At 49.8% G+C, this 26,790-nt stretch overlaps 1 protein-coding gene across 4 annotated transcripts in view; it reads left to right on the forward strand.

Moving 5' to 3' along the window:
* Positions 1–25,892, forward strand: part of MED16 (mediator complex subunit 16) — a 49,269-nt gene extending 23,377 nt beyond the window's left edge. For all 4 annotated transcript variants that reach the window (XM_043988122.1, XM_043988114.1, XM_043988106.1 and 1 more), the window contains 9 exons: positions 3,207–3,362; positions 7,671–7,882; positions 13,197–13,403; positions 16,427–16,637; positions 17,800–17,933; positions 21,354–21,546; positions 23,647–23,863; positions 24,853–24,936; positions 25,553–25,892. In XM_043988122.1, coding sequence (XP_043844057.1) covers positions 3,207–3,362; positions 7,671–7,882; positions 13,197–13,403; positions 16,427–16,637; positions 17,800–17,933; positions 21,354–21,546; positions 23,647–23,863; positions 24,853–24,936; positions 25,553–25,679 — 1,541 coding nt within the window. In that variant the 3' untranslated portion in view covers positions 25,680–25,892. The remainder of the gene's footprint in view (positions 1–3,206; positions 3,363–7,670; positions 7,883–13,196; positions 13,404–16,426; positions 16,638–17,799; positions 17,934–21,353; positions 21,547–23,646; positions 23,864–24,852; positions 24,937–25,552) is intronic.
* The last annotated feature ends 898 nt before the right edge of the window (positions 25,893–26,790 follow it).

Consider the following 26,790-nt stretch of genomic DNA (forward strand, 5'->3'; position numbering starts at 1 on the left):
CACATGTAGCTTCAGACACTTGCTAGATTTGTGAACCTGGGCAAGTCATTTAACCCCAGTAGCAGAAAGAAAAAAAGAAGGAAAGAGAAAGAAAGGAAGATACAAAGAAAGAAACAAAGAAAGAAAAAGTAGTATGAGAAACTTTGTCAGGCATATTACTAAAATCCATGTAACAGATCTCACCTCAAAGCCAGGAAAACCTGGGCTCACATCTTACCTCTGACACACCCTGACTTTGTGACCTTGGGAAAGTCTCAGTGTCCTAGGCCTCTCTCTGAGTTGCAGAGGAGGCATCCTCCTTCCTCAGTAAAGAGAATTTCCTCACCTGGGAGTAGTTTGTGTCAGTGAAGTCATAGGTCAGATCCCTGTCCCTGTCCTTGCCTATTTGGTAACCTTGTCAGAGAAGGAAATGGTGTTGGTTTGATATGACTGGTGCTCGTCAGTGCTCAGCTGGTTTTTCGTTTGTGTTTCCTTACTAAAGGTGCAGCGGTCTCTTCATTTCTCCTGGATCTCTTTAATTACAACATGGGGGAAAGGTTCTTGGGTTAAATGGCCCCCCGAGGTTCTTTCTAGCCCTAGATCTGTGCTCCTTTGACCCCACTGCCAGCCTTTAATAATAAGGTTCTAGAATTTTACCAGGAATAGAAGTTAAGTCGATCAGTCTGTCGTTTCCAGACTTTGTTCCCTTCCTTTTTTTGATAACCAAGACGTTTCACTTTCTCTGGTCCTGTGGTGCTCCCCCATTGCTCACATTCTTTCAGAGATCACCGACAACAAGTCCCTTGTCACATTAACCAGTTCTTTCATGCTTCCAGGATGCTATTTGGCCAGGCTGGATGACTGGAATCCTCAGGTCATCAGGGCCAGTTGCTTGTTCCTCTCTCTCTCTTTCTCTTTCTCATTCTCTCTCTCCTCTGTCTGTCAGTCTTTCCACCCACCCCCCTTCCTTCCCTCTTTCTGCTTATCTTGATTTTTATTTGCTTTTTTTCCTCTCCTTTTCAGTCCAGAGATCATTTTCCACAGCAGAGAAAACAAGCAAAGTAGAAGCTGAATCGTCCTGGCTTCTGTGTGTCATCTATGTTCCTTGTCCCATCCGCCAAAAGAACAATCCTGGTCCTTTTTTTGAGTGGCTCCTCTTGTTTTCCCCAGTATAAGTTAAAAAACAAAACATAACAAAAAAATGCCCTTCTCTGTTGTCCTGACCTTTGGCAGCTGGGTGACACAGTGGAGAGAGCACTGAGCCTGGTGTCAGGAAGGCCTGAATTCAAATCCCAGCCTCAGACACTGACTGGGCAGGCAAGTTCCTTAACCTTTGCTTCCATTTCCACATTTGTAAAATGGGTTGTTGTGAAGATTAAATAAATTAGTATTTGCAAAGTGCTTGGTCCAATGCCTGGCACAGAGTAGGTGCTGTATAAGAATGCTGGCTCTGATTCTTGTTGCTGTCATTCTTATCATTGTTATTGTTATGACAAGCTTTAAAGTGTTATGTGAATGTTGGTTCTTGTCATTGATTTACTCAAATGCTAGTCTACCATGTTTCTTTCCTTTGGTTCCTCCATTTCTTCAAACAAGTATGCTCTTCCTTTTTAAAATTTATCCTATTCCTTCGAATTAGGGTGTGCCATGGCCCAGTCATCATCCAGCCAAGTCTCAGTAAAAACTAGAACATCGGACTTGTTTCCATGTGTCACATGAGTTGTTCCACTGTTGTTGTTCAGTCATTTTCAGTCACGTCCAACTCTCTGTGATCCTATTTGGGGTTTTCTTGGCAGAGATACCGGAGTGGCTTGTCATTTCCTTCTCCAGCTCATTTTGCAGATGAGGAAATTGAGGCAAAAGGTGAAGTGACCCCCAGGGCCACTTCCTGAGGTAATTTCCTGAGGTCAGATCTTAACTCAGGAGGATGTCTTCCTGACTCCGGGCCCTGTGCTCCATGCACTGTGGTGCCACCTAGCTGCCCTAATTGTTCAGTTGGCTACTGCCAAGAAGCCAGTGTGAATCTGAAGCAGTCAACCAGTCATTGGAAATGTGTACAGTTCACAGTTCAGCTAGTAGTATTTATATGTTAAATGACACCCCCACAAGATGGCTGCTCCTATAGTGCTGCTGATCATACATGGGAAAAAAAGGCTTGGGAGATAGAGGAAGACACATCCTGGTTAGGACAGCTGGGGACCCCCAATCTAAAGGAGCTGCCCGTCAGGCTAGATGAGGGAGACGAGCACTCCGTAGGCTGCTGAAGTCTTCCTTTCTTAGCAATTAAGTCTCTTTTTTTGTTTTGGTTTTTTTGGGTTTTTTGGGGGGGCAGGGTTTGCAGGGCAGTGAGGGTTAAGTGACTTGCCCAGGGTCACTCAGCTAGTAAATGTCAAGTGTCTGAAGTCAGATTTGAACTCAGGTCCTTCTGAGGTCCTTGACCTGTTTGCTCCAGCTTGAAGCCATCTCTCCCTCCTTTACTTCCCTCACATTTTGTGCTCCTCTTATTCATTTCTATTTGCACTTTTGTTATGTTTAAGCACATGGCTTAATACCCTTTACTCAGTTGTAAGCTACTTAAGGACAAGGTCGCTATGTTCTCTCTCTATCTCTCCCAATGCCAAGCACTGGACCCTCTGCCCACCAGCACTTAGTAGTTGAATGTTCAGTGAATGAACGTATACCTCCCAGTGCTCAGGACTCCTAGTCCTTTCCATTTAATGGAATTAAAATAAAACAGTCCCATTTCCTTTTTCTTCCCTTCTTCCCTGCCCTTTTTCCTCCCACCCCCAAACCTAAGCAGTTCTCTGGTGTGTTTTTGAAGGCACAGATGTTGTAAACATTGAATTAAAGAGGCTGCTCTCTGCTTAGTGGTAATGGATGTTCTGAGCTTTCTGAATGCCTAAGAGCTAGGCACTTTTGACCCTCTCCAAATGGGCCGAAGAGCCGGGGCGGAGGGGGGGGGGGGGAACTGACTCTCTACCTCTGTCTTGAAGAAGCCTCCATAAATCCTCCCTTCTTCCCCTGCCATGGGACTTGATCTAATTAAATGTGAAAGAGGACAAGCTTTGTTTCTATAGTGACATTGCGAAGCTTCAGGATAATTCATCAGTGGGGATGAGGCCAGGGAACAATCTTTTAGCTTCAGTCATATTAAATAACACACAGGACTCATGCCGCCCCCTCAAGTGTTCTGTTTCTTTTCTTCTTTCTGGTGCTGCATTTTTAAGTTGGAGATAAACAACCGATGATCCTCAAGTGGCGGATTCTTTCAGCAACCAATGATCTGGACCGTGTGTCTGCTGTGGCCCTGCCCAAGTTGCCCATCTCGCTCACCAACACTGACCTGAAAGTGGCCAGCGACACCAAATTCTGCCCTGGATTAGGTATGGCATCAGCTGAGCTGCTGTGCATTTTATGCATGTTATATAAATTATATATAGTGTGCGCGTGCGCACACACACACACACACACACACTCCTGGCATGGTATACAAGATGCCATGTGAGAGGAAGCTTCAGGCATCCCTAGTGATTCTCATGTAGGCATTCTTAATCTAAGGGCCACTGATCCCTACCAAGGTCCCAGGGTGGATTATGAGGGTCTCTGAGTTTGGATGGAGGAAAAAACCCGACATCTTTATTTTCACTAAGCTCTAATTGAAATGTAGCATTTCCTTCAATTATTTGTAAGCATTCTTCTCAGAAGGGGGCTGTAAGTTTTACCAGACTTCCCAAGGGGTCAAGTACACATATAATCCCATATAATCGAGCCCGAGTTACCAGGAAGAAGTTTTGGGGCCAGAATTAAACAGAGTTTCCTGTTTATAATGGTACAGAACAGGTCATATTTGCTCTTCGCAATAGCTCTGAGGTAAGGGGGGGAGCAGTATTATTACACCCATTTTAGAGAGGAGGGAAGTTAGTGTGATTAAGTGGCTCATGAAGGGACCTCAGAGGCCAAATCCCTCTTTGTCTAGATGAGGAAATTGAGACCCAGAGAATGGAAATGACTTGCCCAAAGTCACAGCCAGCCCAGAGCAGAGATGGGCCTCCAGCCAGGTCTCCTGCCCCAGCTTCAGTGCTCTGACGACCCGCTGTGTCGCCTCAGGCCCTGTCACACCCAGAATTGCTCCTAGAGCCAGATGAAGTTGGGAGTGTGCTGGATGTAACCCTGGAAGAAAAGAGAAAGAAATCCGTGTTGGGAGAATGTGATCCTGCACCGGGGCCAGTCACATGCCCCCTCTCCAGGGTTCCCTGGGCCAAGTGGGGGTGCGCACATAGCCTCCCTCGGCGCTCAGCCTGCGGGGGCCCCCCCCCCCCCCCCCCCCCCCCGCTTAGAACCAAGTGGCCAGGGAGGGCAAGGGTCTCTGTCCATCACTTATCTTGTTCTTTTTGGCATTGGCAGCCCAGGAAGAGGCTGGGAAAGGACCCACAACACTCTCAGACTCAGTTGATGAGGTAGCTGGCTTTGCCAAGCTGCCTTTTTTTTCTTAATTCTTTGTTTTGAGCGATACTTCATGGTGGGGAAGAAGGAAATGTTTGGCAGTGAAGCTTAAGTAAACACAGAAGGTGTTTAAGCGGAAACTGAATAGGAAATGTGGCCCTGGGGGAGGCCCAGTTTCCCTGAATTCTAGAGCTGCAGGCAGGGCCCTCCCCCCCAGGCCTGGGGCGCTCAGCAGAGTTTCAGAAGAGTCTTATCCCTACTAAACAGCTGCCCTCTGGGGGAAGATGCCAGGCATAGCACACCCAAGGATCAGGAAAGACCCATGTGTCCCCTGCCACTGCCTACCTGCCCCAGGTGCTGCCTTCCCATGCATCAGCTTCCTGGAAGAGTCCTGTAGGGCCTTCCAGGCCATCCATCCATGCCCTTCCCAAGCCCTGGGGGCTTGTTGGACTCCAAGACTCTGTGCAAACCAGCCAGGCCTGTTGGTCGGTCTCATTACTGACCCAGCAGCCTCCAGGCTTTATGTCATACTCCCATATCCTAGCTGGACCCCACCATGCGAGGCGCTCGGTAGCTGCACCCAGCTTTTTGTCGCTCAGGTTGACTAGTTCTGCTCCTGTTTCTGGCTGATGCTGATCCTTCCCGGGATCACTCCATCTGCCTCCTTGTACTTCTCACCTCCCCCCATGCACGAGTCCTTGTTCTGTCCTCCAGCATCACACAGATTTAACGGTCTCTACAGATGACCTGCTTTGTTGTCTCGGGGCATGGTTTGGAGTGACCATGGGCTCCTGAGCCTTTTCCTTGGCATTACCTATCTGAGATAGAGGACGAACCTCTGAGTCGGTCTTTCTGAGAACCCTTCTGCCGGGTGCTGAGGGGCTCCCTGTTAGGTCACAATTAGGGGACAGATTCTTTCAGCCACAGTTGTTCATTAGAAAGGCCATTCTTCCTTGTTCAGGAGGGCTGGGGGAAGGGACACAAATGGGAGAGAAAGTGAATGCTGGTTAAAAAAAAAGATAGACTGTCTCCTAAGGCATGAAGGGGTTATAAACCAGGCTCATAGGATTTTGTTTTGTTTTTTTTTTTGGGGGGGGCAATGAGGGTTAAGTGACCTGCCCAAGGTCACACAGCTAGTAAGTGTCAAGTGTCTGAGGTTGGATTTGAACTCAGGTCCCTCTGAATCCAGGGCCCGTGCTTTATCCACTGCGCCACCTAGCTGCCCCATGCTCATAGGGTTTTGACGTTGGAGGTCAGACTTGATCTCCTCAGAAGCTGACATGCCACACTTGTATTCCAGAAAGGGAACACAGTAGAAGGGGGACATGGATTTGAATCCTGGCTCAGTCACTACCAGTGTGACCCTGGGCAAGTCAGCCTCTCTGGTCTCAGTTTCCTCATCTGTATGATGTGGTGGGATGGGGTGGAGAAGGGGATGGCACTCTGTAAGATCCTTTGGGCACTTGACACTAGCTGTGTGACCCTGGGCAAGTCACTTAACCCTCATTGCTCCCCCCTCCCCCCCAAAAAAGATCCTTTGGGCAGCTATGACAGGGCTGTGAGTAGCTGTGTGGCTCTGTCAGCTCCTTCAGGATCCAGAAGCTTCACTGGCTCACTATTGCCTTGAGGATAAATGGCATTTAAACCCCTTTACAGGTGGGCCCCAGCCACTCTCCCAGCTTACTTCAGCCTCCTCTCCCTCACACCATCTACATTCCAGCCAGATGGATGTGTTTGCTGTCTCCTGCCCTTGCTGGTATCATTCTGTCCCCCATTTCTGGAACAGACTCCTTCCTCCCTCCTGCCTGGTAGAACCCTTGTCTTTCTTCATGGCTCAGATCAGGTGCCACCTGTGTAGGAAGAGCATTTCCTGATCCCTCCAGGCCGGGGCCTCTTCACCTTCTCACAGTCATGTCCAGAATAAAATAGAAAGGACAGGCAAAAGACGCCAAATGTAGTGAAGCAAGAAGTCATCCAGATGGTAAAAGAACAAGTTGAGGGCCTCCAGGTTAAGAGCCCTTGGTCTAGTTAGTGTTCTTGCCCTCCTCACATTATCTTGTATTTACTTATCACAGATTTGCAGCTGGGAGGGAGCCCATCTAGTCCAACCCCCTCATTCTACACTTGAGGAAACGGAGGCCCAGAAAAGTAAAATCATGCCCAGGCCCCGCAGGTCTGAGTCATGGCTGGGCCTTTCCTCCCACCTTGCCCAGAACCTTGCACTTAGTAGGCAGGTGCCTGAATGCTTGTGGAAGGAATCCAAGGACTGTGGCCCAGGTGCTGGGGGATACAGTGATGTAGAAGGTGCTGCTCCTGTCCTCAAGGGAGTGACAGCATGAGCAGGAAGATGAGACATTTGTGCCCAGAGTCATCAGATAACTATGAGGCCAGACTGAAAATCACCAGGTGCTCCTCCAAAGCAGATGTCACTGGGGTTTACAGAGACCTCCTTGAGGAAGTGGGACTGCAGCTGAGCTCCGAAGGACAGCCCTCACTTAGGGAGGCAAGAGGGCCCAGGAATGGGAAATAGAACCAGGAATGGATACCCTGTGTCTTTGGGGTACAGCCAACAGATCAGTGATTTGGATTTCCTCGGTCCCTCTCCCTGCCATAGATCTATGTTGAGTCATCTCAGCTTGGATCATATCTGGTCTATTCAGCACTAGGCTGCCTCTGGGAATTACAGGGAGATTTTAGGTGGTCTACAAGATACCTGTAAAATGATGGAGTAGTCTGGGTGGTCTCTAAGAGCCCTTGTGTTCTCCTGTGATCTTACACGCATGTACATATGTACATTTGTGTGTGCATATGTGTAAATGTATGCATGCATGCATGTGTGCAGTCAACAGTGCAACAAGTCAATAAATGTATAAGAAGAAAAACTGTTTTAGGAATTTTACCAAGGTCTTGTTCCCCTTGGGGAGGAAAGTGGAGCCTTACATGCCACCTCCAGGTGGCTGAGTCGTGCTGTGAGGACATTGCCACTGAAAGCAGGGTCTGGGTTCTAATCCCAGCTCTGCCTATGATAACCTGCTCTGCAGCTAACCTTTGGCACATTACTGTTTCTCATCTATAAAGTGAGGAAGTTGGATCAAACTCCAGGGTTGTCCTCCTCCTCCTCCTCCTCCTCCTGCTCTTCCTCCTTTTCCTCTTCCTCCTCCCCGCCCCCTCCTCTTCCCCTCCTCCCCCCCTCCTCCTCCGAGGCGCTTGCTTGATTTTGTGACCCTTCTTGTCTCTCCTACTCCCAGGTCTGGCACTGGCCTTTCATGATGGCAGTGTCCACATTGTCCACCGACTCTCCCTGCAGACAATGGCCGTGTTCTATGGCTCCACCACGCAGCGCCCAGTGGACGAACAAGCCATCAAAAGGCAGCGGACCACTGGTCCCTCCATCCACTTCAAAGCCATGCAGCTCTCCTGGACCTCCCTGGCACTTGTGGGCATCGATAACCACGGAAAGGTAATTGTTTCTTCCTTGGTAAGCCCTGTCTAAAGAGAGAATCGGCCTCCTCAGAACCTTGTAGGATGACTGCCTTCTCTGGAAGACCACGGGGACTATAGAGCCTATGGGAAACTGTCCCTCGCTGCATGATTCGAGTGTGAAGGCCACTTCTGAGGAAAGGAAGGGAATAAGCATTTATTAAACACCTACTATGTGCCAGGCACTAGGCAAGCGCATATGGTCTTATTTGCTCCTCACCACAAACCTGGAAGGCAGGTGCTATTATTATCCCCATTTTACAGATGAGGAAACTGAGGCTGAGCAGCAGACAGACTTGCCTGGGGTCACACAGCTAATAAATGTGAGGCCAGATTTGAATTCAGGTCTTCCCAACTCCAGGCCTATTACTGTACTGAGTAGCTCCCCATAAGGACAGGATGCAGTGATTAACAGACTGTTCTGAAGGGGCCCCTAGAACACAGAGTCTCTGAGCTGGAAAGGACAGCTGATCTGCTACCCTCAATCCCCCATTTTACAGGCAAAGAAACTGAGACTTGTGAGCAAGTAGGGTTAGAAGTCAGGGCTTCTGACAAGTGTTAACCCAGTGCCCTTTCAGACACATGACACTCATTCCTTCCCTATTTGTTGAGGGGGAGATTAAATCACTAATTTTCCTGGTAATGACTCAGGAGCAAGGTTTCTGGGAATTGAATGTATTTAGGTATCCACCCACTTTCAGAGAAGTGGGATGAATAAATTAAAAGTAAATCAAAGCCATAAAACGCTAAACAAACAACAACAACAAAGTCAGTAGGATGAAAGTCACAAATCTAGTTAATGGTTCCTATTGTCTAGTCCCTGCTGGGGCAGGTGATGCAAGTCCAGGGATTAGGCAGATTCCACTGGAAGTGGGAGACTTCTTGCTGCCTGGACCTGCTCTGTGGAGGTGTGGTACCATGAGCTTACAGGAATCTAGAAGCCTGGTCAGCACCCCCAGCAGGTGCTCCGGTGAGGGGCATCCCCTGCCTCCTGGGACACAGGCCATTCTGCTTTGGGGAGCCCCAGATCCTTCCATGAACATGAGATCTGCTCTTCAGCCTCTCCTCCACTGCTCCTGGTTTTGCTGTCAGCAGCTAAGCAGAAAAGGCCTAATTCTGTTTTCACATCCTAGCCCTGGAATACCAGGGGCAACTCTCTCAGTCTCCTCTGCAACAACTCAACAAATTCAGCAAGCATTTATTGGGTGCCTCCTGTATGCAAGACACTAGGCTAGGTGCTGCAGACATAAAGTCAGCAAGCATTTATTAAGTGCCTACTGCATGCTGGCACTGTCTTAAGAGCTGGAGATACAAAGAAAGGGAAAAAATGGGCCCTGCCCTCCAGGAGCTCAGTCTCGTGGGAGAGACAACAGGCAAACAACTATGTGCAAACAAACCAGATACATAGTCAACTGGGGGAAATCTTGGAGGATAGAAAGACAACAACGATAGTCCTTGACCTCAGGGAATTTGTGTTCTACTGAGAGAGAGAACATATATGTCTACAGTTAGGACTAGCACAGAAGAGAAAATGAGGGGCTAAGAGCAGGAGGGCTAAGGGGAGTCTTAAGCGAGCAGGACCAAGGGCAGCTCTCTGGGTCCCTGCACTGGAGACCATGCTGTGCCACCAGCCAGGCTACTTGCTGCCATCCATTGTCATCTCATCTACCAGAGCAGTTTTCTCTTCCCTTTTCTGATGCTGCTTTGTCCCCAACTTGACTTCAAAACCCCCAACTTGTTTTCCATGGTATTCTTTGCTAGCTGCGGCCTCTTGTGGGCATGAGGTCCCCTGGCACGGTTCCTACAGGACCTTGCTACTTGGGAAGGTCCATCTGGAGCTCTTTTTTTCGCTGCCATCTTCTGTGCCTGCCTTTGTTCACTTAGAGTTTGACAGGATGTCAGTCTCTTAGGCAGCTCCTGTTCTGATGATTTACTCCGTAGTGTCATTTCTGCTCCAGTTTCCCCCTTACTGGAATGTCCTGGCATCTTCTATCACCGACAAGCTTTGTTATTTCCTTCTACCCTTTGGGGTGATCTTCCTCCGGGCCTCTCCCTAAGGATGTTTAGACCAGTGTCCAAAGATCTTGGACCTTTACAACAGGGTCCTCAATAGGCCACCCAAAGGGAAGCACTTCTCTCCCTCTTCCCTGTGGCTTTTTTTTTGTGTGTGTGAGGCAATTGGGGTTAAGTGACTTGCCCAGGGTCACACAGCCAGTAAGTGTTAAGTGTCTGAGGCCGGATTTGAACTCAGGTCCTCCTGAATCCAGGGCCAGTGCTCTATCCACTGCGCCACCTAGCTGCCCCTTCCCTGTGGCTTATTAGCATTTTTAGAGGCTGGTGGGCAACCCACTCCCAGGGGAGCCCCAAGAACAGCCCTCCTGGCATCCACATTCGGATTTATCAGTGCTAATCAGGAAGACAGAGTCGAGTTTCAGCCCTGCCACTTAGTGTCTGTGTGGCTGTGGACAAGGCACTGCTCCTCTGGGGACCTCATTTTCTTCCTACCTAAAATTAGGAGGTTAGACTAAGAGACCTGTGAGGTCCCTTCTATTTCTAGTGTCAAGAGCCTGTGTTCCCCCAATCACTGAAGTTGACCCCACGTATCAGTCTCATCCCTTCCACTTGCTATTCTTATGTCATTCCATGTTGTCTTGCCATTGCCTGATGCCGTTCAGAGGCTTGTGGTTCCACAGCATCCATTGGGTTTGTTGAGGGTTCGTCAGTTGTTGGCCATATGGGCCACCCCCCATTTCTCCTGTGATGGACAGCGCCCAGGATACATTCCACTGCAGACTTTCTCTATAGTTCTGGCTTTACTGATTTGGTTCCCCAGACAGGCTTTGTAGAGCATCCTTTGCCTTCCATATGGGGTAGATTGCAAGCTTCTGCTCTTCCCATTGGCTTGTGTTGCTTAGATTGCATGGGCAGCACCACAGAGGTCACCATTTCTGCTCTGACAATCATGAACACGTCCTTTTTAATCACCATAATGGTGCAGACGTGGCTGAAGATGATCTAGGCTGCTTTAAATCTGGTCCAATCTTGGCCATGGTGTCTTCCTAGCAAGTGCCTCGAGTGTGTGATTCCTGTTACGTTCTGGTTCTCTAGGCCAACCAGGTATGCTGTGCCTTGTGAACGGTGTTCGTTTAAGACATATTTTTTTACTGAGGTCCTGTCTGAGCCAGGCAGCTCAAGACAGCCTTGTCAACTAAAGAGTAGCCTGCTAATGTATTCATTTGAGATGGCTGATGTTGGATGGGCTTAGCTTGAGTGTGGTTTCTGTTGCTGGAACCGTAGAGAAATCTCTTCTTTTTTTTTTTTTTTTTTTTTTTTGCAGGGCAATGAGGGTTAAGTGACTTGCCCAGGGTCACACAGCTAGTTAAGTGTCAAGTGTCTGAGGCTGGATTTGAACTCAGGTCCTCCTGAATCCAAGGCCAGTGCTTTATCCACTGCGCCACCTAGCTGCCCAAGAAATCTCTTAAAGAAGGTGAAGATCAGGAAAGGTGGCCATCTCTTGTCCATGGCTAAGGGAGATGTGGGTTGTGCAACACTCCATATAACAACAACTAGCATTTATTTATTTATTTATTTGTTTGTTTGTTTATTTGTAATAGGCTTCATGTTTTTTTTATTTGTTTGTTTTGTTTTTTGTGAGGCAGTTGGGGTTAAGTGACTTGCCTAGGGTCACACAGCTAGTAAGTGTTAAGTGTCTGAGGCCAGATTTGAACTCAGGTATTCCTGACTCCTGGGCCTGTGCTCTATCCACTGCACCACCTAGCTGCCCCAACAACTAGCATTTATACAGCATTGACTGTGTGCCAGGTACTGGGCGAAGCGCTTTACAAATCTATCTCATTTGATCCTCACAACAGCTCTGGGAGGTAGGTGCTGTTATAATCTCTATTTGACAGATGAGGAAACTGAGGCCGAGTTTAAATGACTTGCTCAAGGTCACGCAGTAAATGTCAGAGGGCCACTTTGAACCCCAGTCTTTCTGACTCTAAGCCCAACACTATCCACTGTGCCACCTTGCTGCTGCAGTGGCCAAAGGAGATCATGTGGTATTGGGCTGCTGCAGTAATAGAGGGAGGTGTGATGGTCTTGCTGCCTCTGGCCTGGTCACAGCCTCTTCTGGCTCACTCTGCTCCGTTTGGGGGACCCTTTGTTAGAAGGAGCGAGAGTGGGGGAAGCCACAGTGGATGGCAGAGACGTGCCACCACATCATGAGAGGATCCATCGAGGAGCTGGGAGCACATTAGGTGTCTTCAGGCATTTGAGAGGTCACTGGAGGAAGGATCCACTTTACTTTGCTCGGCCTCAGAGAGTGGAAACGGGAAGGGGAGACGGAAACTACTGGGGATCAGATTGTGGCTAGAGCCCTGCTGGTAGAGCTGCCCAGAAGTGGCTGTCTCCCCTCCTCTGGAGCATGTCACAAGCTCTCTGGGTTACTGGAGGGGAGATGCTTATTCCTGGTTGTGCTGGCCCGGATCACCCCCCCAGTCTCTGCTAGGTCTGACATTTCAGATTCTACAAAGAGCCATTTCATTATCTGTAGACAATCAAAGAGGGCACCAAGAAAGTGGAACTTTGGATAATTGGGGTGCTCAGGGCACAGAGCACCAAGATGGTTTCATATTGAGTGTTTTATTAAACTGCCTCTTCTTGTAGCTTCCTTGGTAAGTGAAAGTCTTTCCCAAATATCTTCCTCCATTTTCCTTACGCTGAAGGAAGGAAGGTCTGAGTGGACTCCTAACCATCAAGGGGAGGGCCTTGTATCTCAGGGTCATCCTTCAGTCATGTGTCACTAACTTGCTGTGTGACCTTGGACAAGTAACTGAACGTCTCTGATCCTACCTCACAGAGGCTGTGATCATCTTCATACTTTATTGCCAGGCCAAATCAGCAAATATTCATAAAGCACTGGCTGTGTGCTGGGCCCTGTGCTCAGCTCTGGGAAGACAAAGAGAGGCGGCAGATGGTCCCTGCCCTTGAGGGGCTTACAGTCCAGTGGGGACAACACACACACACAACTGTACACAAATAAGACATATGCAGGATCTTTTCTGTAGCACTTAAAATGTACAGACCGCTGGGCTCAGAACAGTTTGTGAGGTGGGTTAGTGTGAGTCATATTGTGCCCATATTGTGGGTGAAGAAACATAGAAGTTAAACCAGGGCTGTTGAGTGTAAGGACCAGGATTCAGATCAGGCCTGTGCTGCCCCTGCTTCCACACGATGCACAAAGGTCAGGAGCATGATTAAGGCTCTCACAGGGCTTTGTCCTTTCCCATCAGCTGAGCATGCTCCGCATCTCACCCTCCATGGGCCACACCCTGGACATGAACATGTCCCTGCGCCATCTGCTCTTCTTGCTGGAGTATTGCATGGTGACCGGCTACGACTGGTGGGACATCCTGCTGCACGTGCAGCCCAACATGGTGCAGAATCTGGTGGAAAAGCTGCACGAGGAGTACATGCGTCAGAATGCAGCACTGCAGCAGGTGAGTGGCTGGCTGTGCAGGGCCCCTGGCCTGGGGCGGGGAGGCAGGCTGGACTGTGCTGGAGGGTGCGCTGGCCAGCTCCTAGTATGAAGAATCTGCCATGTTTCCAGGGCTTAGACTCCAGAAGGTGCGAGAGCTGGGCAGGAGGCGGCCAGATCCCAGCAGACCTTCTGGAGCACTTGGCTGGCCTCCCAGCTCCAGGGATTACACTTAGAGAGCAATATGGAGAACTGAGACGCCTTTCAGACTTTGAAGGGCAGCATTCATAGCTTATAGAAGGCGTGGAATCTTGAGAATTGAGGCATCGGCCCACTCTGTGAACCTGGCCCATGGTCTTACCAGTGTGTGTGGTACTTAGTCTGTAATATGGGCTGTTTCAGGGATATTTATCATGTCACATTGTTTTATCCTAACTCCTCCAGTTAGTAGTCAGATGACCAGAGATCAAAGTGTTTGGCTTCTCAGGGCCTCGCTTTTCTCTGTAAAATGTATAGTCTTGGAACTCAGGACTTCTTCACCTCTTTTGTGTCCGGGGCCCCTTTTGGCAGCCAGACAAAACCTGTGTGCCCCTGAATTTCGGAATCATTGGTTTGTCTGTTTTTTTGGTTTTGTGGCAATAGGGGTTAAGTGACTCACCCAGGGTCACACAGCTAGTAAGTGTCTGAGACTGGATTTGAACTCTGGAACTCCTGACTTTGGGGCCAGTGCTCTATCCACTGTGCCACCTCGCTCCTCCAGGAGCATGGTTTGTTTGTGTTTTTTTTTTTAAATACATAAGATAGGGGGCAGCTGGGTGGCATAGTGGATAAAGCACCGGATCTGAATTCAGGAGGACCAGAGTTCAAATCCGGCCTCAGACAGTTGACATTTAACTAGCTGTGTGACCCTGGGCGAGTCACTCAACCCTCATTTGCCTCACCAAAAAAAAATTAAATACATAAGATAAAATGCATAGTATTACAAAAGGAAACCAATTCTATTGAATTAAACTTGTCATTTTTTTCCCCATCGAAGTTCATGGATCCCTGAAATCTCTCTGTGGTCTGGATGACCACTAAGTTTCTGTTGTACATTCTTCACTACTGTAGTATAGGGGATGAGAAGCCTTTTTAGTGACTTGCCCATGACAGTAATGTTTTGGGAGCTTCATTGCTTAATCTGTGGATCTGGTTTTTCTAGAGGGTTCTGTGTGACTCAGTCTGGACACTCCTGCTGTGGGTCAGTCAAGAGGAAAGAACCCAAAGATTGGTTTCATGGGAGGATTCTTCTTATGGGGAAGTTGTAAACATGCCAGAATTTCAGAGTTAGAAGGGCTCTTGGCTATGTCCAGGTCTCCTAAGCAGAAGCTTAGGGACCCCCTGCTCGGGATGTTGTCAGGAAATGGATTGAATGACTTCTGCAATCCTTTCCTATTTGGGGTTTCTCTGGACTCTTTCAAAGAAGGGATTTAATTTTACAGAAGAAGAAACTAAGGGACAGAGAGGGGAATGGACCTGCCCAAGCCGGGTTGGTGAGGCAGAGGCAGAGCAGGGGCTTGATCCCAGGGCTTCTGATTGGATTCAATCCAGTCAACTCAGATCTCTTCCTGTTGTTCCCTGCTGAGGAGGGGAAGTTCCTGCAGCCCAAGCTGGAGCACCACAGATGGGGTCTAAGCACCTGCTCTGTGTGGTGCATGGCGCCTGTTCTTAGATGTGGAACAATAAAGAATAAGACACGGCTCTTGCCTTCATTAAGCTTGCAGTCTAGTAGAGAAGACAAGCCATGTCTTCAAGCCTTATATGAGTTAGACTGTGATCATTGCTCATGGGAATTTACACAAGCTGATGAGGGAGAGATCCCTGGGCAGGGGGATATTGGGAAGATGCAACTGAGCATGAACATGGTCACACACTCTGCAGAGCTATCGTTTGGAGCCTGGCATTGGTTGGGGGGGGGGGCGGTACCTGCAGGAGAGCAAAGTGTTGGTTACTTTAATGCAGCTGCTGCTGTGTGGAGCTGTCAGAAGCTTGTAGCTTGGCTTCTTTCTGGCTCCTTCCAGAGGAAAATGGGATTACTAGAACTGCATCAGGCTGAGCGAGTCTTTCACCATTCATCACCTCTGTTCTCCCCCAGGCTAATAGACAGTCATCTCTCCTGCCTTCCCACCACATTGCTGAGGGGAGGGTGGCTGGTCAAGTCATTAGACACCTCATTTCAGGAAACATGAAGAGCCTGCATCTTTAATTCAAGAGAATTGGTTTCCTTTTGTTATTACAAAAGGAAATGTACAAAATCCTGTGCTAAAGACTTTGGCTCTGAGCATACCAAGATGGGGCCCAGACCCAGTTCTTCAAGGGGAAAGGATGGTGTGCATAGATAGTCCTGACAATGGGGAATATTTTTTGTTTTGTTTTTAAAGGGGCAATGAGGGTTAAGTGACTTGCCCAGGGTCACACAGCTAGTAAGTGTCAAGTGTCTGAGGCCAGATTTGAACTCAGGTCCTCCTGCATCCAAAGTCAGTGCTTCATCCACTGTGTCATCTAGCTGCCCCCAATAATGGGGAATATTGAAGGGGGAGGGGGCAGTGTCAGGGAAAGCTCCCTGGAGGAGGTGGCATAGAATCTGGGCTTTGAAGGAAGGGAGGGATTGCATTGTGCAGTAATAAGAGGGTCACTGGGATGAGAGGATGGAGAGTAGGGCAGAGATTACATGGAGGGATAGTGTCAGATTAAGTCAGACCATGCAGGAATGTGGCTGCCGAAGTCAGGGGCCGTTTCATCTGGAGAGCCAGGTGGCATTCTCTTGGGTCTGTTTATGTCACTTTGTGCCAAAGCACTAAGCCCTGGTGTGGAGCCTGGGGGCCCTTAGTCATTCGGTTTCAAACTTTCTCTAATCAGGTTTGGTCAAGCTGCTTGGTTAGCAGGCATTTTTAATAGAGTGGAGAAAGTCAGGCAGTAAGAGTCAGGAGAGCCCAGCACTGCATTAGGTCCTACTGCTCAGCCTGTCTTGTGTTCCAATGATCTCCGTGTGCTGCTCCCGGCCAGGTGCTCTCCACTCGGATCGTGGCCATGAAAGCTTCCCTCTGCAAGCTCTCCTCCTGCACAGTGGCCCGGGTCTGTGATTACCATGCCAAGCTCTTCCTGATCGCCATCAGCTCCACCCTGAAGTCGCTGCTCCGACCTCACTTCCTGAACACGCCAGACAAGAGTCCTGGGGACCGGCTGACTGAAATCTGCACCAAGATCACTGACGTAGGTAGGACTTAAGCCTGCTGCTCTTTCTCACCTCGTCCTCTGTTTCCTTGCTCTTTCTTACCTGGTCCTCTGTTTCCTTCCCGTGAGAACTGGGATTGTTAGAGTGGGGGTAGTGCTTTACATATTGATAAATCATGAATCATGTTGTGATTGCATGTTGATTATTTCACATTGAATTCACTCTTTTGATGAAGAGAAATAGTTAAGCAAAAACATTCATTCAGTACAATAACCCCATCTGAACACGTCTGCAGCATTTTGCACTCATTGTCCCCCACCTCTCTGCCAAGAAGAGAGAGGGACATCTCACCTTTTCTTCTGGGTGGGTGCTGGTCTACATTGATTCAGAATATGGCCTCATTTGCATGTGCATTAATTTACTCATTATGCATATTGGTCTCCTGACTTTCCTCAGGGCCAGTTCATAAAAGACCTCCTAGGTTTCTCTGACTTGCTTATATTTCTTATTTCTTGTTGCACAGTAAGGCTCTGTTCCCATTCTTGTAGCAGAGCTTGTTCGGCTGTTTCTCAGGCAGTGGACGCCCACTTTGCTTCGGGCTCTGTACTGTCATCCAAAGGCTGCTGTGAACAGTTTGGTATAGATGGAGAGTAGTGGGTCAGAGGGGATGTACAGGGGTTCACCCTTCTCACCCAGTTCTGACTTTGTTTTACAGAACAGTTGGGTTGCCTTAGAGCTCCACCAGCCGTGTGTTGGGTTGCCTGTTTACCCACAGCCTCCCAGCACTAGCCCATAAGCAGTGTTTGTCCTCCTTGCCAGTTTGCTGCCCCCGACTTCTTTCATGCCTCTTATTGATGGCATAGAGTCTGTCTCAGCCCCTCCTTCCTCCAGGTCAGGAGATTGTCAAAGAGGAGTTAGGAACCTCCCCCTCAAAACCTCGTTAGGACGTCTTCATGGTAGATGGACCAAAGTGTTGTGGGGGCCCATTTGGGAAAGTGGCTTGGGCTCAGTACACTAATACGGGGTTCTGCAGGCCAAAGGTGAATGTTTGGGAAACCTGGCTCCAAGTAGAGACAGGCGAGGTGATCTCTAAAGGACTTGGTGGCTCTGGTAGTTTATCCTCTGTGTCCTCAGGGCCTTCCAGGTCTGGGAGCCATCCCACACTTGTCATGATTTGAATCTGTGTGCCTTGTTTGGCTTATAGATATCGACAAGGTGATGATCAACCTGAAGACAGAAGAGTTTGTGCTAGAAATGACGACCCTGCAATCCCTGCAGCAGCTTATCCAGTGGGTGGGAGACTTTGTGCTGTACCTGTTGGCCAGCCTGCCCAACCAGGTGAGGGCCTTCTCGCCTGCCCATCTTCTGCCAAAGTGGGCAGAAGGTTAGGAGGTTGTCCTAGCCTGGTGTCTCCTCTTGACTCCCTTCTACATGTCATGCTTTTACCATCACAGTGCCAGAGGACAGCTTAAGCTGACATTTTTTTCAGTGCTTTATAGTTATAAAGCTTCTTCATATCTGTTTTCTTTGAAAAAAAAATTTCACAATTGACACGGGTTTTTTGACTTCTCTTTACCATTTCCCTCACCCAATTGAAAAAGGAACAAGAAAAACAAAACCCTTGTCACAAAAATCAAGTGAAACAAATTTCCACATTGGCTGGATCCAAAAAAATCTGTTTTGTTCTGTACCTTGAGTCCATCGCCTCTCTGTTTGTTTTTGTTTTTGTTTTTGTTTTTGTTTGCAGGGCAGTGGGGGTTAAGTGACTTGCCCACGGTCACACAGCTAGTAAGTGTCAAGTGTCTGAGGCCGGATTTGAACTCAGGTCTTCCTGAATCCAGGGCTGGTGCTTTATCCACTTCACCACCTAGCTGCCTCCCTCCATCACCTCTCTGTATGGAGGTGGTTATCACACTACATTGTTTGTCCTCAGGAGTGGTAGTTGGTCATTGCATAGATCAGAATTCTTAAGTCTTTCAAGCTTGTTTGTCTTCATAATGTTGTTATTATATACACTCTTCTGGTTCTGCTCACTTCACTCTGCATCAGTTCACACAGGTCTCCTCAGATTTCTCTGAGATCATCCCTTTTGTATTTCTTATGGTACAATAGTATTCCATCACGTTCGTAAACAATATCCTGTTCAGCCATTTCCCAGTTGATTGGGACCCCTTCCCATCTTTGCTACTACAAAATGAGCAGTTATAAATATTTTGGTGTGTGTGGATCCTTTCCCTTTTTCTTTGTTCTTTTTCAGAGTTTAAACCTAGTAATGCTTCATATATATTTTCTCACTTGAGTCTCCTTATAGGCTTAAAAGGTTGATTAGAAATGCTCTTCATTTTACAGATGACAGTAATGATTCCTATTTTGGGAGTGTTTTAATGTTTACACAACACCCTTCACAGTACTTGCCCTTTGAGGTAGATTCTGCAACTATTATTAACCCCATTTTCCAGGTGAGGAAATGGGGGCTTAGAGAATCAAGTGACTTGCCCGAGGACACACAGTAAGTAGGTGGAAGAGCTGGGAGCATTCCTGACAGTTTTTCCTCACCCTCCATTACCGCCTGGCTCCTGTTGTCTTGACTTCTCTTTTTAAAATCTGAGTTTGTTGTGGTCCGTGTCTTTTGTTCTTTAGAAGAGGCCCCTGTTCACTCAGGTGGGCACCTTCAGCAGGAACTCCTCTTCTCCCTCCATAGCCAGTTCCACTGATCAGTTCTGTCTGCACAGCCTTCTCAGGTCCGTAGCTGCTTCCCATTCACACAGCCAGATGTTCATTTCCTCTCACCTGGACTGTTGCAGTGCCCCTTGCTTAGATGTAGTTGTTTGCATGCTGTCTCCCGTTAGACTATGAGCTTCTTGAGGGCAGGGCCTGTCTTTGGCCTTTCTTTGTACCCCTGTGCTTAGCACGGTACCTGGCACACAGTAAGTGCTTAATCAGTGCTGACTGACTGGCTTCCGGGCTTTCTGTCCTCTCCAGTTCTTCCTCCTCCCCCCGGCCTGGCTGATAAGCCTGAAGCGTAGCTCTCACCATTTTGCTCCCTTGCACAGGAAGCTTACGTGGATCCCCACGGCCTCCAGGATCAAACTCAAGACTCCTCTGTTTGACGTTTAAAGCCCTTCATAGTCTGATCCCACGTTCCCTGTCCAGGCTCATTTTACATTGCTCTCTTTTACTTGTTCTGTCTTACAACCACTGGCCTGCTTGCTGTTCTTCTCCCAGGCCATCCCCGCCCGTCTCCCTCAAGGCCCAACTCCAGTGTCACCTCCTGCAGGATGCTTTCACTGATTGATCCCTGAAGTTGTTAGGGTTCTTGTCCCTCACAGTTACTTTGCAGTGACTTGGAATATATTTTGTATTTTCTTACCCGTGTATGATGTCTCTCTCCAGTAGATTGGAAGCTCTTTGAAGGCAGGCACTCTGGTTTTTTATCTTTGTATGCCCAGCACCTAGTGCAGTGCTCAGCACAGAGTGGACACGGATGTCCTTGTTGAATTAAATTTCCAACCTCCTTGTTTTGTGAGAGGTTGGTATATTGGCTCCTACTCATCCATTCTCCCACAGTCAAGGGTGCTTGTCCCACCACGGCCAGATTTCTTCTTCTTTATCACAGATTCTGAGGTGAAGCAATCGTCTGAAATTGTTCCATGTTATTGAAGATTGGGTGCAGAGCAGCGGTTCTCTTACCCTCAGGACAAGGCCTGCATTTGCATCAAGGGCGAGCTGTTCTTCTTGTGGCCAAGAGTGCCCCACTCTGCCAGATCCATCATAACTACGGACCTGTTTCTGCCTTTTCTGCAGGGGTCTCTGTGGCAAAACGGGTTTCTTCCCAAGCTATCCCCCATATCACCTGTTGGGTGCCTTGGACAAGATGCACACGTCCGCAGTGACACTCGAGGCTTTGTCCGGCCCCACACGTTGGCTCTCTAGTTCACGTTGCCTTTTGGCTGGACTTTGTGACTTTGCCCAGGCATCTGAGGCCAGGGGTTTTATTGCTGCCTCTTTTCTCAAATTTCTGGACTTCTCTATTGCAGTCTTCCTACCTGGTTGCTTTTCTCTCTAGTATCTGGTTTGGTAGCTGGTTCCTCTTCAATTTAAAGCCCTTCAGGTTCATTTTGTAAAACTTCATGCAGGGGCAGCTAGGTGGCGCAGTGGATAAAGCACCGGCCCTGGATTTAAGAGTACCTGAGTTCAAATCCAGCCTCAGACACTTACTAGCTGTGTGACCTTGGGCAAGTCACTTAACCCTCATTGTCCTGCCCCCCCCCCCCAAAAAAAAAGACTTCATGCAAACGCATTTTCCCCAGCCCTCCTTAAGGCTACTCTCTCTGGTCCAGGAACCCAAATTCCGCTCTCAGATGTGAGCTTCTTACACTTTGGGCTTTGCCTGGCAGTGGTGATGAAAAAGCCACCTGCCTACAGCTTTGATGCTTGCTTGCTGAAGTCTTCTTCCTCTTTAGCAGTGTTCTCTCCAGGTCCCCTTTGGCAGATCACTTGTCACCACATGAATCACCAGGAGTGGGTGATTTCACCTACACAGGTTTGGCAGGTTTGGGGAAATTCTCTGCCATATTTCAGATTTATGCCCTAGGGGAACAGTAGGCTTCTCAGTCTCTTGGGACAACAAATGCTATCAGCCCCTCTCAGCAAGGACTCATAGGCCACCACTATCCGTCTACTCCCAAAAGGGAGATGACAAGATGAAAGTGGGTTTCAGGAAGATTCGCAGCTAACATTATTTTAAAATTCCCACAGGGCTCTCCTGTCCGCCCAGGCCACAGCTTTCTACGAGATGGGGCTTCCCTGGGCATGCTTCGAGAATTGATGGTTGTAATTCGAATCTGGGGCCTATTGAAACCAAGCTGCCTGCCCATTTACACTGCGACCTCTGACACCCAGGACAGCATGTCTCTCCTCTTCCGGCTCCTGACAAAACTCTGGCTCTGCTGTAAGCAACACCCCGATGCTGTCCATCTGGACAGGGGAATCTTCTCTCTAAGGAAATGGGAGGTGGTGTGGATTAGTGATCGCATGACCCAGCTGCTGAGCGGAAATGGATCCTAAGCTAGGTCCTGCCCCAGCTTAGTCTGAGTCGCTAAGAAAGCTCTTTGAGCTTTATTGGTCACGGTTTCCTGAAGTGAACTACAGCATGTTGTGGTGTTTGTCAAATATGTTGGCCATGAGGCTGATGGAGCTCTTTAGGCAATACAGTCCCAGAATGGTAAAGCCGGATGGGACCTAGAACAGACCCTATGTGCCCATGATGATGATGATGATGATGACGATGGCGACCAGCCTCTAAGGCTTGCATTTCATCACAACAACCCAAGGAGGGAGGGGCCGTTAGGATCTCCATTTTACAGCTGAGGAAACTGAGGCAGACGGAGGTGAGGGGATGGCCCCAGGGTCACTCGGCTAACTGCTGTCTCTGACAGGATTCAGACTTGGGTCTTCCAGCTCCAAGGGCACCCTTCTCTCCGCCTGGCTGCCTGTTATGAAGTTAGGAGAGGGCTGACTCAGAAGGCAGTTGGGATCCTAAAAGATCTCAGCATGGGTGAATGTTAAATCCACTGCTGCCGGAGGCAGGACAGGGGAAGTGTGACCTGGCATCAGAGAACCAGCAGCTCTTCAGGGCTGTGGGCTCCCTCTAAGTCAGCACTGGCATAAGGTGCGACAAAGCTGGTGTGATACGGGGCTGCAGAGGGGCCGGGGCTGGAAGGGCGGGCCCTCCCTGTGTGCTACCAGGCCACCTCAGAGCCTTGTTGCCTTTAGCTCTGGACACCATGGTTTTGATAGAAGGACCTTGATCAGTCAGAGAGTGTCCAGAGGAGGCCTGTGAGGACGCTATATGATCAGGCAGGCTTAGTCTGGAGAAGAGAAGACTTGGGTGGGAAGGTGTGAGGTGGGCAGGTCATCGTCAGGGAGAGGGCCTAGACCTGTCATGCTCTGCAGAAGGTTAGGCCCAATTTCCCAACAATTAGAATCATCGGAGAGTGGAATGAGCTGCCTGTGAATTCCCTGTCCCTTGAAGACTTCGGACAGAAGTTGAAGGACTGACCACATATGTGGACTGTTATCGCTGAGCTTCCTCGTCAGGTGGGGCGGGCAGTCTTGGACGTCCCTTTGCATGTCAGGTCACGCAGGCAGGGACCCGGGAGAACCTCTGAAAAGATGGAGAGTCAGAGGGCATGGGGCAGTGAGTTATGCAAGGTCACACAGCTAGCACGTGGCAGAGTCAGCATCTTCAGAGGAGGTCTTCTGTGACCGGAAGGAGACCCTGGAGCTAGAATGTCACAGCTCACGGGGGCTTGAGAACCTAGACATTGAGTACTGATGGGTGGGCCCCCTGAAGGGAAGGGACTTGCTCAAGTCAGTGTTGGAGCCAGTCTCTGGATCGTATGAATCATTTATTAAATGCTTGCCATCTGCCAGGCATGGTACTGGTGCCTGGGACTGCAGGTGCAAGCAGTAGAGCGGTCCCTGCCCTCAAAGGGCTTACATTGTAATGGAGGAAGACGATGCATTTAGGGACAGGGGGGTGGGGGTGGCGCTGCATGTGCACGTCATGACATAATGTCCAGGAAGCGTCATGGAGGCCCAGTTGTGGGCCGGATGAGGTGACAGCTCCTCTCCCTGAGCCCAAGGACCCAGGGCAGCTTCTGGGGCGAGGGGGGTGAGGCGGGCAGCCTGGCATGGAAGTGTCTAGCAGAGGGAGCAAAAGCATCACAGAGCATTCAATTTGTATCTGACCTTGGGGTGGGCTCAGGAGAACACTCCCTGTTCCCTTAACTGCTCCCAGGCCCCACATCTGACCCTCTGGCTCAGCCTCCAGGGGCTCCGCAGCCTCTGGGGCTTAGCTGGGCATGGCACGGCTAAAGGGGGCACTTACAGTGGTGCCTTTGGGCATGGAGGGGCAGGTTCACGGGGCGCTGCCCTTGTCACAAAGCCCTACTTTCCTCTTCCTCCTTGTCCTGCTGCTGCTGCTGCTCCCAGGGCCTGGTGAGGAAGTCCTTGCTTCCTGCAGGTCACCAGTCTCTGCCTTCTCTAGGTCGGGATGAGAACCACCCCTCAGAGCCTGACGAGACCCTCATTGACGAGTGTTGTCTCCTCCCAAGTCAGCTGCTCATTCCCAACCTGGACTGGCTGCCCATCAGCGATGGCATCATCAACAAGCTCCAGAGCAAGCAGCTGGTGCGGCTCCAGTTCGGGAAGGCGCCTGGGCTGCTCGGCTATGCCGGCACATCACCCTTCGAGGTCCTGGCCAGGTAGGGATGTGCAGAGAGGGCAGCCTCTGATGCCCCCCCCCCCCGGGGTTCTGTGTGACGGGGGGGGGGGGGGGGGGTTGGGGGAGGTATGAGGGCCCAGGGAATGGTGGGAGATTCTGTACTAGTGTAAGGAGGAGCGTGCTGCCCTGCCTGCAGATGAACAGGCTGTGCTGGAGGATGCTCAGCATCTCGGGATTCCTAGAGGCCAGTCCCTTGCTGGCCAGGACCCTTCTCAGCATCCCCGGCAGCTTGAGCACCCCACCCCCAGGCAGCCCCCATGTTGTCATATAGCTCTTGAGCAGCTCTTCCATAGGCTGAGCAGAGGATCGGACTGCCAGGCACGCCGGAGGGCATGATACTGACCGAGGGGCCGCAGTGTGATAACAGTATTTCTGTGTCACTGATTTCCTTTGTGATCCCCTGTATTTGATTTTGTGCTTTTAATGTATGATAGGGAGCCCTCAGCTTCCCCAGATGGAAAGGTTGGGAACCTCTGCTCTCCAGGTTCAAGCTCCAGCACAGTCGGGGCTTTAGATGGTGGGCCTGGGGCAGGTCACTTCTCTCTTCTTTGCCTGTTTCCTCAAATGTGTGAGGATGGGGAGGATGCTGGCATTGCCCGAGAGGCCTTTTAGAGTCCTCTGGAAAGAGGTGGAAAGGAGGGACAAGTATTAAGCACCTGGTGTGTGCCAGGCACTGTGCCAGGGGCTTTACAAATATTAGGTCATCTGATCCTGCTTTTATTTATTTGTTTGTTTGTTTGTTTATTTATTGGGGTGGAGGAGGGGCAGTGAGGGTTAAGTGACTTGCCCAGGGTCACACAGCTAGTGCCCATCAAGTGTCTAAGGCCGGATTTTGATCATGCTTTTCTTATTGCTATTTTTTATTGTCATTGCCAGAGCCATTCTGAGGGACACACCTCTAGACCCTTCCTGGGGTCTGAGCTTCCTGTCCACCTGCTTCCCATTTCCCCCATTCTCATTGTCTTTCAGAGCCCCTGGGCAGCCAAAGATTGACCACCTGAGGAGACTCCACTTGGGGGCGTACCCCACTGAGGAATGCAAATCCTGTACCAGGTGAGTGCCCTGGAGCCTGGGGCGGGGGCTGGAATCCTGAGCTCCCTATTTCCCCCAACCCCACCCCCAGGCAGCAGGGGGCATGGGGGTGGGGTGCAGACCTGGAATTGATTCCACCTGAAGTGACTCAGTGCATGAACAGGGGTGGTCCTTGCCAGACCAAAGGAGTACATTCTGTGACCCCCCACTGTAAACATCACCTTGGGAGGTTATTATGACCACATCCCTCCCTCCTGCCCTGAGGTGGCCCTTTCAGGTGCAGCCAGTTCTGAAGAGAAGTTTCTTCCTCACAGGGGCCCAGGCTGGCCGCTTGTATCTTGCCCCGTTGCTCATGATCTCTGCTCTTTGGAGAAGCAGAGCAGGGCCTGCTCTGCTTCCGTCCCCTCAGTCCCTTCTCTTCTCCAGCCTAAACGCCAGTTCAGACGGCTGCAGCTTTTCCTCCTGCCTTGCTCCCATTTTACTGATGGAGCCGTGATCTGGAGCCGGCTCAGCTCCGTCAGGTCCACTGAGGCACGTGCTCCCTGTTAGCGGCTACCTTAATTTCAGTCACAGCACCGCCGCTCTCCCCTGGGCTGGCCCCGTGTCTCATCCTGTTGCGCTCCCTTCCTTCTCCCAGGTGTGGCTGTGTCACCGTGCTCAGGTCCCCCCACAAGGCAACTGCAGTGAAGCAGTGGGAACAGCGCTGGACCAAGAACTGTTTGTGTGGGGGCCTGTGGCGCAGGATGCCCGCCAGCTGCTCGTGACTGAGTGGGGCTGCAGGGGCCTCGGGCTGGCCCAGCCTCTGCCCTGGCGCCTCCCAGCACCTCCACAGGCAGGGGCCTTCAAGAGGATGCATCCTGTCACCGAGTTTGAAATATTATCCTTCAAGCTGGCATCTTGTAAATATGTTTGTAATGTGCTCTGTACAAAAAGACAAAAACAAAAAAAACCCAAACCCTTTGGGATTTCTAATCTTGCTTTCTGGTGTCCTGGGCCGGTGTGTGTGTCATGCTTCAGTCAAGAATACCTCCCTTCTTCCCCCCTTCCCTCCCCGCCAAAAAAAAAATGGAAAAGAAAAATTCTAATTTGGGAAACTGATGTGATGGAAAACAGAGCAGGGTGGAGCGGGATGAGATTGGGACCAAGCCTGGGGCATCCTAGAGCCCAAGCTGGCTCTGCCACCACCATGCTTGGGGCTGGCTGACTCCCCCTTTCTGGGCCTGAGTTTTCTCATCTGTAAGTGAGGGCCTTGGACCAGACGGTCGGTGAAAGCCCTGGCCAGTAGGTTGAGGTCACAGCATCATGAGAATATGTAGCCCCGAGGTCCTTCTCAGTTTTGGTCTTCTGGGTTCTGAGGGCCGTCCCCACTCTGGTAGGCCCTTCTGGGGTCAGACATTCTCATCAAACCTCCATCCATGTGAAAGCACAGTCTTTGGGAACAAATCCACTCAGCTCTGGGGCTAGGAGGGACCTCAAGCCATCTCACCTACCTGTCTCATTTTACAAATGAGGAAATCGAGACGGAAGTAATACACATCAGAGGTAGGATTTGAACCCAGATCCAGCCCCTCTGTGCCCTTTTCCACATTGTACCCAGCAAAGCCATCAGCAGCCCCCAGAGTCGGATAGGAGACAGGCAGGACCTACTTGTTTCCCCTTGGTTCCACATCTAAGTTTCCTTTAACTACAGGGCCCTTTCTCTGAAAGAATTTTATTCAAAGGTTTTTACCCTTTTCAAGGGATGATAGTGCTTGCTTAAGGTAATCACAGCACACTGGCCAATTTCTTCTGTGGCCTGTCCTGTATTTATGATGTCCTAAGAGGCAGCACAGCATCATGGACAGTGAGCCAGCCTCCGAGTCAGGAAGACCTAGG

This window comes from Dromiciops gliroides, chromosome 1 (genome assembly GCF_019393635.1).
Source record: "Dromiciops gliroides isolate mDroGli1 chromosome 1, mDroGli1.pri, whole genome shotgun sequence".
Classification (NCBI taxonomy): domain Eukaryota; kingdom Metazoa; phylum Chordata; class Mammalia; order Microbiotheria; family Microbiotheriidae; genus Dromiciops; species Dromiciops gliroides.